The sequence below is a fragment of the Notolepis coatsorum genome (assembly GCF_963971535.1).
Source record: "Notolepis coatsorum genome assembly, chromosome: 14".
Classification (NCBI taxonomy): Eukaryota; Metazoa; Chordata; class Actinopteri; order Aulopiformes; family Paralepididae; genus Notolepis; species Notolepis coatsorum.
In genome coordinates this window covers 68,825,033-68,839,579 of record NC_140178.1, presented here as the reverse complement: position 1 = coordinate 68,839,579, position 14,547 = coordinate 68,825,033, and the positions used below count along the sequence as shown (strand labels likewise).

The 14,547-nt window shown below is 41.6% G+C and overlaps 1 protein-coding gene across 1 annotated transcript in view; it reads left to right on the top strand.

Moving 5' to 3' along the window:
- LOC311240326 (kelch-like protein 24) overlaps positions 1–14,547 on the top strand; it is a 40,512-nt gene that overhangs the window by 92 nt on the left and 25,873 nt on the right. Inside the window, exons 2-5 of the mRNA XM_084328905.1 lie at positions 9,525–9,812; positions 10,065–10,199; positions 12,191–12,382; positions 13,420–13,563. Of these exons, the coding sequence (XP_084185031.1) occupies positions 9,546–9,812; positions 10,065–10,199; positions 12,191–12,382; positions 13,420–13,563 (738 nt within the window). The 5' untranslated portion in view covers positions 9,525–9,545. The remainder of the gene's footprint in view (positions 1–9,524; positions 9,813–10,064; positions 10,200–12,190; positions 12,383–13,419; positions 13,564–14,547) is intronic.

Sequence of the window (14,547 nt, the reverse complement as noted above, 5' to 3'; positions counted from 1 at the left end):
ATACTCTGTTTCTACAAATGCTCGTGTAAAAACGTATTATCGTTTGCCTTGACGTTGTTTATATTGTCGAGAAACGGTATAATTTTATGGTTGAAGTATCGACGCTGAAGTTGGCATCAGATTCGCAGCTTCGGATTCGCGAGTTAGAGGAAAACATTTCTGAGATGATATGTAATTTACACTTCCTAAAATATTGATGGTAGCCTATTTGGACTCCCTCAGGTCTGTGAATTGATATCACGTAACAATTCGGGAAACTTTGTATTTGTAGCCACAGCCATTGACGTGCCTGGGATCCAATCAGTGACAGAACCATTATCACAATACATTTGTTGATTATAACATTAGAGAGTTTGCCATAGTTTACCATCATACTTAAAGGATACAAACTCATTGCTCAATAAACTGGCTTGTACAGAGATGACAGGTACTGAGGATTTGTTGTGTACAATGGATGTGTCTGCATTATATACATCCACTGACTAAGAAGATCGAGGCAATTGAAACATTGAAATATTTACAAAATGTTGGTTGTACTGTTTTTTGGCATGTTTATATATGGGACATTTTAATGTCACTATGTTTGGAATAATAATATTATTTTAGTCGTATAAAAGGATGGTACAGATTTATTTTTCCGTTGGTCAGCAGGACTTGAAGAGGTTCACATTATCACTTCAAGCTACGACAATTCCTTTCCTAGATGTTTTGGTAGAAAAAAAACAGATGATAAGTTGATCACATGGATTGAAAATAAATGGATAGGACCAATCTATTGCATTATTCCTCATATATCATCATTAAAAGCAAATAGAATAAAAACTAACTATTCCTGAGAGTAGGATGAATCTGTAGCGAGGAGGAGGATTTCAATAAGACAATGCTGAAGATATGTAGGCCTATCAACATTTCATGGATATGGCTTTTAATAAAATGGTTTGGATGAATATGTGTAGACCAAGTAAAAATACCTGCTGAACCCTAAACCAAAGGAAAAGGGCTCACCTCGTATGACCTCTGTGTCCACCTTCAGTCTGAAAAGGTTTGAAACATGGTATAAAAAGACACTGGCACATATTGAGATCAGATCCAGATATTAGTCATGCTTTTAAAAACACACAAAGATTTACTTCCAAAAGGTCTAAGAACCTCAGGGATAGTTTAGTTAAACCAGACATACTAAACGACATGGCCCCCCTAAGAACCACCAGGGTAAAAAACCGTGCTGAGCAGTGGATGCACTCCGAAATATTGGCCACTATGAAAACCAGAGACAAAAAAATTCTCTGAGTTTCGTAAAAAGTCAGTCAAAGCTTACCAAAAGCACGAGCAGTGAACTCCAAGCCCACGTGACTGAACTCAAACTAGAAAGAAACCGACGTAAACTCCATGATCAAAACTGAAAAAAATAATTTCATCAATGACAAAACGGAGGAAAACAAAAACAAACCATGTGAACTTTGGAAATTACTCAATAATCAACTAGGCTGCAGTAAAAAACTCAACCAGATTTTCAAACAAACATAAAGACGGACAACTCGCTCATCACAGACAAGCTGGATGTAGCCAATTACTTAAACATTTTCTTCACAAACATAGCCACAACACTGGTAAACAAACTACCCTCCCACTCAGGGCATTTTGGGGTAGAACACATCATAGCCTAAGCCTACTACAAAAACCTAGGGGTCCGCAAAGATGATTTCAAACTAGAAATGGTAACAGCTGAGGTACTAAAAAAACTGAGCGCCCTCCAACCTAACAAGGCCACTGGCCATGACAATATCCCCTCCAAATTCCTCAGAGACTCAGCAGCCGCCATCACCCCAGTCATCACACACATAATAAACCTCTCCATAAAACCGGGACACGTACCCAAAGACTTCAAAATTGCGAGAGTAACACCCCTGCACAAAAAGGGCAGCGAATTAGACACAGGCAACTACCGCCCTGTTTCTATCCTTACCTCCATCTCGAAAGTCATGGAAAAAATAGTATACCATTACCAACATGTCGAAAAGTACCTTGCGGGAAAAAATCTAATCTATGAATTCCAATCTGGCTTCAGAACATCCCACTCCACTGACTCATGCCTTCTCTATTTAAACGACCACATCAAACAAGAGGTGGACGCGGGCAAATACTGCGGCATGGTCATGCTGGACCTACAAAAGGCCTTCGACACTGTCAATCACACCATTCTGATTGACAAGCTAAAAGCAATTGGTTTTGATAGTCTATCAGTGAGCTGGATGCAATCCTACCTGGAGGGGAGAGAACAGATGGTGGAGGTAAACGGTACCCTATTCCCCCCCCTCCCAGTGAGCTGTGGTGTTTCACAAGGAAGCATACTAGGACCGCTACTGTTCCTAATTTATGCAAATGACATGTCGTCAGCTTGTGACTGCAACTTGTTCCTGTTTGTGGACGACTCAGCCCTGCTGGTCTCTGACAAGAACAAGTTACAGGTTGAAAAAACCCTCAGCTCGGAACTAGGCAAAATCTGCATATGACTCGCTGATAAGTGATAACAAACTATCATTACACCTGGGCAAAACAGAGTCCATTCTCTTCGGTTCAAATAACAAACTCAGCAAGACCGACGGCTTCTCAGTTACAGCGGGTGACAATATTGTCACAAGGAAAGATGAAATTACATACCTAGGTTCCATCCTAGAGGCAAATCTTTCCTGTGACAAAATGGCATCCAATGTAATAAAAAAAGTCAACCAACGAACTTGATTCTTGTACCGGATCTCCTCTCTGGTAAACAAGAATACCCTGAAGACACTCATTCAAGGGTACTACTACAACTATGCTTGCACCTCATGGTACCAAAGCACCTCAAAGGCGCTAAAAACAAAATTACAAACATCTCAAAACAAACTGGTCAGACTACTGCTTGACCTTACTCCTAGAACACACCTCACCCTGCCCACTTTGACAACCTAGGATGGCTTAGAGTAGACGACAGAGTACAGCAACTTGCAATGGGCCTGGTCTACAAGATACTAGGGCTGACCTTCGAAGCTTTTTTTGGCAATCGAAGCTTCGGGGCCGAGCTTCGATTTTAATTCGAAGCTTCGAGAAAAAAAAAAATAATTTAATAAAAAAAAAATATATATATATTTTTTTATCTTATGTTCTGGGACTTGTACAGCACTTTGGTAAACTTTGTTGTTTTTAAATGTGCTCTATAAATAAAGTGGATTGGATTAATTAATTAAGTAGCCCCTTTCATGACAAGGTTTAACTCGGCTGCGCTGCCTGGGTGCAGTGGGGCTGCTCTCACAGCCAACGACATTACATTACATAATTATGTTGCAACCTTCGTCTATCAAGCAAACAATTATATAAATATTTATATGTAGTTGATAGAGACAAAGGCAGAATTCGACTTAATTAAGCACGTTTTATTAAGACATATTTTTATATGGGTCGGGACACTTTAAAAAAGCACCACAATGAACACAAATCTGTCCGACATAGTCTTAAATAACAAACGCCATTGCTTCGCTTCTTCGTCGACATGTCTGCTGCACATGTCCTTGTTGTTTTCAACACAGATAATCTCCACGTGCTTGTTGTAGAGAGGTGGAGTCGAGGCGCTGCTTACTTTCGTTTAATTGGAATGGAGGCGGGAAGGCGCTGCTTACTTTCGTTTCATTGGAATGGAAGCGCAAGATTTTGGAGGCAAAAAAATGTAATTTTTTTTTTTTTTTTTTAATTTTTTTAACTTCGATTTCTTTTTAATGTTCGAAGCTTGTGCCATCGAACGAAGCTTCGAAGTATTTAAGACAGCCCTACAAGATACACTACACGACTAAGATACCCATGTACATGTCAAAATACTTCCCAAAGGTCAGTGAATACCACGACCACAACACCAGAGGGAGATCCACAAATCATGTTAAACCCAGATTTGGCTCAAACAAGGGACTAAATACGTTTTGCAATTATGCCACATCAATGTGGAACGCCCTACCCAAAGCTGTAAAGGAATGTGAATCACTACCCACTTTCAAAACCACTCTCAAAGAACACCTACGGGAGACTGCAATTCGAAACTGGCCCCTGTAAATGTCCTAACCCAACCCCCTCCAATGTACAGTAAATGACCTAACCCAAGAATACACGAGACCCTCTTCTTAGTACCAAGCATGGTTTCGTCGATATTCCAATGTACAGTTTTGCTTGTACAGTTTCCCCCCCCCCCCCACCCACCCAACCACCTCCAATGTACAGTCCCCACCCAACCCCCCCATCCCAGCTACCCAACCTCCTCCAATGTACAGTTTCTATGTCAAATGTATATACTCTCTTTTTTAAACTCTTTTTGTATCACAAACAGTACTGTATTTGCAAATCTGGTATGTCATAAATGTATAGATGTAGCAGTACTGTATCTGTATGTCGTGTATGTCATATATGTTATGATGAATTGAAAATGGGGGACCCTGATGTAAACAAGATGAAAGTCTTTCTCTGGTCTGCATCCCCTTAACAATTGTGTGTATTGAGCTGTACTGTACTGTACCCATTCTGCAATCATCTGTTAATAAAGTTTTCAATCAATCAATCAATCAAACTCCGGTCAAGATCCCCCAATATATCACTCCACCTAATGGAAATGTCGGGTGTAACAACTGTGTTGGGTTGTAAATGCAATGGTTAAAAGTCAGATGTATTCTACCGCCTCCATGAAAGAAGTACCAGGTAAGGGGTACAATTATGATCATCTAACACCGAACATGTGATTTATGTTAAAATATCCATGTGGACTTTGTTACATAGGAAAAATCAGTAGAGACTTAAGAACCAGAATTAGTGAGCATTAAAGTGCCATCGGGAATAATGATCAGAAGTGTTGGTCCCCCGCGAGTTATGGGGCTTAAGTCTACTCTCCACCTAAAGAAGAGAGTAGGTGGAATTTTAAATTGATATGTTGTTCCCAAAAGGGCTTAAAGGGGCACTTATCCGAAAAACAACTTGTGATTCATTTGGCATATGTTTATGTTTATTAAAGGATCCCTATTAGAGACGCATGAAAGAGCCTCTAGTCTTCCTGGGGTCCTGGACAAAACAAATACAATACAAATGTACAACAAAAAATACGAATAAAAATTAAAACAAAACGCAAATAAAAAATTAATACAAATATACAAATTCACATTAGAAAATCTAACATTCCAGTCAAACAAAAAAAAGATAATACACAGATAACAGTTATATACTTGACATGTTTGCAAGATATCTCTTAATATTTGTTTTGAAAGTAATTTTATTATGTATTGTGGATGAGATGATTTTGTTCTGATGTTACCAGAAGCGGCCCCTCTAGTGTTGTAACCATGATCAGAAGTCATTTCTAACTGCTGAGCCAAGCTAGATGGCTTACCAGTGCTAATAATGTTCCGCAGTAGCATTAGAAGACGCATCGATACTTTATTTTCAACCATCAGCCATGCCAGATGTTCATGCATAAAACCAATACTCGTCCTGTATGAACAGCCTAGTGCCAGGCGAGCCGCTTTATTCTGAGCAACCTGAAACTTTTTTAAATTCGATTTAGTAGCTGACGACCAGATAACAGGGCAGTATTCTAAATGAGACAAAACCAAAGAATGAATAACGGATTTCATTATGGAGGGAGTGATAAAAGCAGAACATTTCCTAGTCATAAAAATTCCTCTTCCCATTTTAATGACAATAATATTTATATGTTTAGACAAAGATAAGGAGCTATCAATAGTAACTCTGAGAAGTTTTATTGTGTTCACTTGTTCAATTTGTGTGGTGCCAATTGAGAGTTTTAACTGAGGATGCATGCCCAACATGTGTCTAGATCCAAGCACAATGGCCTTTGAGATATTTAACACCAACTTGTTGCACTCAATCCATTCATAAATGTCTGTTAAGGCCCTGTTTAAGGTGTCAGTTACATCTATCCCAAGGCTCTAAACAGTTTTGCACACATTCATTTGGTTTGACAGTTATTGAGTTTAAATATGGATACCAGTGATGTCATCAGAGGAGAGGACACTGACTCCCTATGTTGTCTTAATTACAGTTCAATAAAATTATGTAGATGAAGATGATGGCAATCCCTATTGCAATCCATATCCCTATGTTTTCATCTATATCAGGGGTGAGCAACCTTTTCGGGCACGAGATCTACTTTACCCTTTTCCAAGGCTCGATAGATCTACCATAACCAGCCAAGCAGACAAATAAATCACCACAACTTTTAAGTTTCATCATAGCCTGATTAATTATTATTATACAAACATAGAATCGGTCCATATTTTAATATTAATAATAATGTGTAAATTCTTACTATCTGGGGAGAGAGGAGCATGCACATTTCAGAAGCAAAAATGTGTCCAAGCATTTGAAAAAGTCCCTCTGCTCAACCAGTGGACGTAATAATGTCCAAAGAGCACACCTTTTTATTTTTTTTTAATCTTTTTCCCCCCTCCTTTTTCCGATTTTTTTCTCCCATCCCACTGTTAGTCGTTATGCCAATTCCCAACCCCCTTCCTGGTTGTTGCGCACTCCCCCCTACTGTTGGTCCGGAGACTGTCTCATGCTTTCCTCCGACGCATGTGCAGCCAGCCGGCAGCCAGCCTGGCCGCGCAGATTCTCATCGGGAGAGTGTAACGTGGAAGGTCACACTACCTCCCTCCAGATCCTACCCTCGCTGTGCAGGCCCCCCGACCGAACTGTAGGGGTCGCTGTCCACAACGCCCAGGACCCACCCATCAGCTTTCCCACCCCTAACACTGCCAATTGTGTTAGTATGAACGACCAGCCAAGCTGATAGCAACGCCGAGAGCTGGATTTGAACCCAGCGTATCCAGCGTTGATGGCGAGCGCCTTGCCCACTACACCACCTAGCCGCCCCCAAAGAGCACACTTGACATACACACCATCCAAACAAACAAGTCTCATGACATGTCAGATCCAGGTGATGCCTGATTCTCCAGAATGGTGTTGTGTTTTTTCATGTTACACACTCTTCCTTAAGACATAACCAAATCTGTTATACTATCAAGCCACAGATCCTCCTTCTGACTTTAAAATACTATTTTTAAATGCCCCCATATGCAACAGTCAACGAGAGAGAGAGAGAGAGAGAGAGAGAGAGAGAGAGAGAGAGAGAGAGAGAGAGAGAGAGAGAGAGAGAGAGAGAGAGAGAGAGAGAGAGAGAGAGAGAGAGAGAGAGAGAGAGAGAGAGAGAGAGAGAGAGAGAGAGAGAGAGAGAGAGAGAGAGAGAGAGAGAGAGAGAGAGAGAGAGAGAGAGAGAGAGAGAGAGAGAGAGAGAGACCAACGGAATACGTTACACAGTACATTACATACACACGCTCCGATCGCAGGGAAATAATTATCGGATCTACGCAAGATTGATAACGTATAGCCCTTACCTTGTCTATGATGTACTGCAAAAAGAATAATCCAATTATCTGATCACCATTCCGAGTACTGATCGCGATCATGTTTCCAACGTAATCCAGCATTGAACATGAACGGGGGGGGGGGGTGACCCTCGTCGATGCATCCGTTATAACCGCTTGCCTTGCCCGAGTAGTTAGACCCCGCCCGCACGTCGCAAGGCGGCAGTATTGGACGTTTGCGATCTCAGACCCATTCCTAATGATAACATCAGGCTGGATGGATGAATTATGAAGATAAATATAGAATAAAAGAAATAACGATGAAAACCCGACTTCTCGGGTTTGGCGCCCAACGTTCGGCGAGTTAACCCGACTTATGTCGGGTCTGGCATCCAATGTGTTAATGAAGAAATCTTGATCATGTTTGATGTGATGATGAGGGTGATGTTGAAGTAACATTGATAGGATATTATGAATACATTGTTATACGGACTATGTTTTTCCCTGTGGATCTAAATTCATATATATGATGTAAATTCAGAAATGGCCTACGAGTAAGCTTTTTTTTTATACTACTGTTGATTGTGCTATGAGCTTCAGGTGAGAAGCCTACAGACAGAGGCCTTGGGCCCAGACTGTTATAGAATAGAATAGAATAGAAATACTTTAATCATCCCGAGGGAAATTTGGCACTACAAATTGCTCACGGTAAAACAAATCACCAATATGAATAACAAAAAATTGCCTAAGAATAAGGAATAAAATGGGGCGCCCAAGTGGCGAACCATGTAACGCGCTGCGTCGCGAAGCGGCCGACCCGGGTTCGATTCCCGGACCCGGCGTCATTTTCCGAATGTCTTCCCCCCCGCTTTGTCTCCCGTTCTTCCTCTCTCTCTCTTCCTCTCTCTCTCTACCGGACTGCCCGGTAGTAAAAACAATAAAAAATCTAAAAAAAAAAAAAAAAAAAAAAAAGGAATAAGGAATAAAATAAGCATAAGAATAACATACTAATAATAAACTACGGTCCGGGATTCACATTTCCTGTGTATGTACAATCTAATATAAAATGTACAGTAAAAAATACTGTATATATACTGTTGGCTTTGAGGCTACTGAGGAAGGCAGAAGCCCAGTCTCTTTGCTATGGAGTGATCCAGCACCAGGTTGAACTCAGATTTAGGATTTGATGTGTTTGAAGTAGCCTACTCTTGTATCACAACTATATAATTTATTGTGCAGCAAAGGGGGAGAGCTATATGATGCCGGGGCCTTTTGTGTGTGTGTGTGTGTGTGGGGGGGGGGGGGGGGGGGGTGAGAGTGTGTGTGTTGCCTCCAAATATGAAGGTGACACCAAAATGTATATTTTCACATTGTCTGCAAAAAAATGCCCAGAGCAATATCCAAATAAATGGCTGTCACAAAGGTGTATTTATTTTGCACCAAATCTCACATGGAGGTTCAAAACACCTAAATATAATTATACATGTTCAAAAAACAATAATTCCCTGGTAAAATATGGAGTTATTCAACATATTTTTCAATGGCCATTTTTCTTACGTCAAATATTGTATGCTCACACAAAGGTAATGTATGATGGTGACTTTGCACTGCACCAGAAATAAAGGGTAGGTTCTCCTGAATCATTCATAAAAGGTATAACACTTTATACTGACTCAAAGAATAAGCTCACAATTGGCAAAAATATAACGCTATGTCCAGGGCGGCAAACCTTTGTCTATGTAGGTGTAAAGGGTTAATGGTAAAAGTGTTTGTTATGTGATATAAATGAATAAATCTGAGTATTTTGAGTTAAAGTAGGCTACTATCAATATTTTAGGCAGTGTAAGTATGGAGAATCAGCTGAATGTTTCCCCTTAACTCACGAACAGCTTTGCTGTTTTGGAACAATAATAATTCCATGCATGTAAAGAAGGCGATAATCACTACACAATCCTGCAGCAGGGAGGGCCACGTAGGTTAGAGGATACAAGGAATAAAAGTATAGTGAAAAGATATGCTTCACTACTGCTTCAAAATGTGGTCACTGGATCGTGGTGTTTGATTCATCCTAGTCATCCTGAATATTAAACATGAAACTCTCACCGTGAATAACGCCGTCTCATCCGACAGGCCCGTGTAGCAGAGTGAGAAATGGCTGAAATTATTCCGGGTGTCGACTCGGCCACCTTTGACCTACCACACTCGCCTGTCCAGGAGGACGCTGCTACCGGTGTTCCTCTCCGCTCACTGGACAGCGAGGACTATGTGTTTGTGGAGACGAGACACCCCAATAAGGTGCTGGAGGGCCTGAACAGCCTCCGGCTCAACAACGCCTTCTGTGATGTGACCCTCTGCTGCGGGGGACAGGAGTTTCCCTGCCACCGCATCGTACTCGCCTCCTTTAGCTCTTACTTCCAGGTAAAAACTACTCTAATACCTTTTGCACTTGGTCAAGTTTATTGATCTTTTGTCGCAAGTCCAGTGAATGGGAGATGGCATTCGATTCCGTTTTGGCTTTCACAAGCGCAAAGCGTCAAAGGTCCATGTTTATGTACTCTTGCCATAACCAATAAACTGCAGTAAAATCTTAAAATGACAATTTCTCAAACCATTAACACAACAAGCATTAATTCACTCTACCCTGATCTCCCCCTTGAACCTCCTCCTTAGGCCATGTTCTCCACAGACCTGATGGAGTCCAGACAGGAGAGGGTCGCCATTAATGGAGTGGAACCTCAGATGATCGGCATGCTGGTGAGCTACGCCTATACGTCGGAGGTGGTCATCTCCAAAGCCAATGTACAGGTGAGGTATAATCGGCCATCAAACATACACGTCGATTGTGAGGAAGGTCTACAGCGATCAACAGCTTTTCATGCACAAATGGGAGATCTGTGTGTAGGGGGTGATGGTATAATGGTTCTCCTCCCATCGTTCCTTTATGGAGAGCATCTTAAGTTTATCTTTTATAGCATGGTACTCTTCCCTGTCTAAATACAAGTTGTATAAACATATTCAGTAAGATAGCTGTGCTATAAGTCGGCTGGATCAATCACAATAATCTACAAGTTCCAAGCAGTGAAGAAAGGCCAGGCGATCACTAGCAATGCAACACACACTCTCTGTGTTTAGTGAACTATGAGCTTGGTGCAATCAGTTGTCACTGCTCCAGACCAACCGGTCTTGCAGATCATTCATAAACAAGTTATGAAATGAGACTGTTGAGTTTTTTAATGTGTAAATATCATGCCCAATCTGTTTACTGTGTGTAAATTGTTGTGCATGTTCTGTTGTTGTTATTTTCTATATTGTATAACCGACCAATAAATAAATCATCCTCATCATCATGCGCCCAGAGTTGGTGTATTAGTTGTTACGACTATAAGCTCTGCATGTCCCCCTTTCCTCTCTCATTCCTATTGTCTCCCCCTCAACCTTCCTACTGTCTCAATAAAGAACCTTCTCTCCTGTGTCTGCTCTGTCATGCCTACTCCGTCTCCCTCTCAGCCTTCCTACTGTCTCAATAAAGAACCTTCTCTCCTCAGTCACGCCTACTCTTGTCTCCCTCTCAGCCTTCCTACTGTCTCAATAAAGAACCTTCTCTCCTGTATCTTGCCTACTGTCTCCCTTTCAGTCTTCCTACTGTCTCAATAAAGAACCTTCTCTCCGTTCTCTGTCACGCCTACTCTGTCTCTCATCCTTCCTACTGTCTCAATAAAGAACCTTCTCTCCTGTATCTTGCCTACTGTCTCCCTTTCAGTCTTCCTACTGTCTCAATAAAGAACCTTCTCTCCGTTCTCTGTCACACCTACTGTCTCCCTCTCAGCCTTCTTACTGTCTCAATAAAGAAGCTTCTCTCCTCGGTCACACCTACAGTCTCCCTGTCAGCCTTCCTACTGTCTCAATAAAGAACCTTCTCCTGTGTCACGCCTATTCTGTCTCCCTCTCAGCCTTCCTACTGTCTCAATAAAGTACATTCTCCCCTCTGTCACACCTACTGTCTCCCTCTCAGCCTTCCTACTGTCTCAATAAAGAAGCTTCTCTCCTGTGTCACGCCTAATGTCTCCCTCTCAGCCTTCCCACTGTCTCAATAAAGAACCTTCTCTATGTCACGCCTACGATCTCCCTCTCAGCCTTCCTGCTGTCTCAATAAAGAACCTTCTCTATGTCACGCCTACGATCTCCCTCTCAGTCTTCCTACTGTCTCAATTAAGAACCTTCTCTCCGTTCTCTGTCACACCTACTCTGTCTCTCTCAGCCTTCCTACTGTCTCAATAAAGAACCTTCTCTCCTGTGTCACGCCTATTCTGTCTCCCTCTCAGCCTTCCTACTGTCTCAATAAAGAACCTCTCCTGTGTCTGATCTGTCATGCCTACTGTCTCCCTCTCAGCCTTCCTACTGTCTCAATAAAGAACCTTCTCTCCTATCATCATCATCTTCGTTTTTTCGTTTTACGGTGAGGTTGGATTGTCTCCCTCTCAGCCTTCGTACTGTCAATAAAGAACCTTCTCTCCTCTGTCATGCCTACTGTCACCCTCTTAGCCTTCCTACTGTCTCAATAAAGAACATTCTCTCCTGTCATGCCTACTGTCACCCTCTTAGCCTTCCTACTGTCTCAATAAAGAACCTTCTCTCCTCTGTCATGCCTACTGTCTCAATAAAGTAAAATACAAAGGAGAGTGGACTACCAGTACTCATCTTCCTTGAGCAAGAAAAAAAAATCCATCCGTTTTCTTTATGGTCTATATTTCCAATTAGCATCTTTGGCAAAAACCGTTTTGTTTTTTTGCTTTAAGGCCCTGCTAGCGGCTGCCAACCTGCTGGACATCATGGCAGTCCGAGAGGCCTGTTGTCTCTTCATGGCGCGACAGATGGACGAGATTAACTGCGTGGGGATCCACTGCTTTGCAGAGGCCCACTCCTGTAAGGAGCTGGAGAAGCGCAGCATGGACTACATCCTCCAGCACTTCTGCAGTGTCTGCCTACAGGTGAGATGCACAGATGCGGATCATTACCCGAGTATGAAAGGTGGGACTGTAGGGCTGACCCCTTCTAAGTAGATGAATCGACCAGATCTTAGTCGACCAATACTGTTGTTAGTTGATACGTTTTAACGTGCTATCGTATGTGTTATCACCCGTGAGTGAGTGATCCAAATTTTCCACTCATAGCCCCCGTGGGAAAAAGGATGAACTTCCATGACTTTATTTATTCTGTTTAGCAAGTACGTTGGAGTGTAATGGAAGTTACCGGAGAGAGCATTGGATAAACATTAGCAAAGCCAAAGGTCATCTCATGTATCACCATTTTACAGCATATACATTATATTACCTGCATATACTCCTCCTATATACCTACTTATACACCTACATATAACCCATATAACTCTGTATGATGGCATGTACAATAATGCTCTATATACTGTATATAAATATTTATTCTTACCGTATGTGTATATATATATATATATATTACACACACACGCACATCTGTCTGTACATACCTGCACATAATCCTTTTACATATCTGTAGATAGTATACTATATATCTGTACATAAACATTACCTACTCTACTAGTTATGCTGCTGGCCATTATGACTACTACCATACTGTCTTCATAATACCTGTATCACTATACATATTAATACTACAACTCTGTACATGCATCTGATTGGCACTACACCCAGTAGTACTAATTTACTGTATATATTTTATATCCAGTTTTATCACCTATACATTGTATATTACTGTTGCACTTTACTGTTACATTTTCACTCTGGTTGGATGCCAAACATCTTTTCGTTCTACTGTACTTGCTGTATAATGACAATACATTTTAATCTAATCTAATGTATCACTTTGACCTGCTTTGGCCACATCACTTTAGCACACCCTTGAGATTACCGGTATATCTCTCAGGAAAGATCATGTGTTTAGTACGCATTGGTACACCTCTACAATCCTATGTGATTTGTCACGTTCCTCAACATGACTCTTGCCATGTTGCACTGTCTTCTGGCCCCAGGAGGAGTTCTTGTCTCTGTGTGCAGACAAGCTAACGGAGATCATTGCCAGTGACCATCTCAACGTGCCCAAAGAGGAGACCGTGTTTGAGGCTGCTGTCTTGTGGCTGGAGAAATGCACAACGCCTACGCAGAGCTTTGAAAAGGTCAGTTTGGTACTTCACATGATGTTTCACTGCACATCTACACCTGAAAGAGCTCTCCGTTCGTCCCTGTTTTTGCAGGTGAAGTTTATTGTGGTTTTTCCTCCCCCTTCGTTTGGGTATTTCTTCTATCGTCAACCAGACCTTCTGAACACACATTGGATAAACCTTTGGTGATGTGTCCAAAGTTTGAGGATTTTAGATTGTGGGTGTTGCTTCAACAGGGATCAAATAAGATCTATACTCATGCTTCCCAGCATCCCAAGCAGCCTATCGACCAGAAAGGAGTACCATTGAACAGATCTGCCATCCACACGTGAAATTGTCCTCCCTATGGTTGTTCCTGGAGAAGACATCTATAAACAAGTCCTACTTCCATCTACTCAAGATTCAATCAAGTGTGACGTTGGTATGTCAAGGGCCATAGATGTAGTATGACGTTGGTATGTCAAGGGCCATAGATGTACTGAGAGGTGTTAGGCAAGGACACATTCTTGCCCCCTTACTATTTTTGCATTGTCATTGAAGCCATGATATACAAGACCAAGGAAGAAGCATGAAGGTTTTGAAACTCTGAGAATGTAAACGAGGAAGAAATAGATTCAGGTTACTTTACAGGTGGACAAATAATTTCAAATTTGTTATGCTGACTAATATAGCAATCACTCCAACAATGCAAAACTGCAACAATTTGCAACCTTATTTGCCAAAACTACAGCAGAAGTAAGTCTGCAAATAAAGATTGGGAACACAGAACCAGTGATGTACCTGAGCGCGTTCAATGAACGATATTTTGGGCGAATGTGAACTGAACGTACTGTATTTCCGCTAGATGAACGTAATTGTGAACGTGTTCATTCTCTGCGCTCTATCACAGTATAACTTAGTTCAAAAGTGTGCCAGATTGAGGACGGGCGCACACACACACACCGAAAGGTTTAGGTGTGTGTGTTGTGCGCGGAGAGAGAGAGACTCGTGACGCGGGAC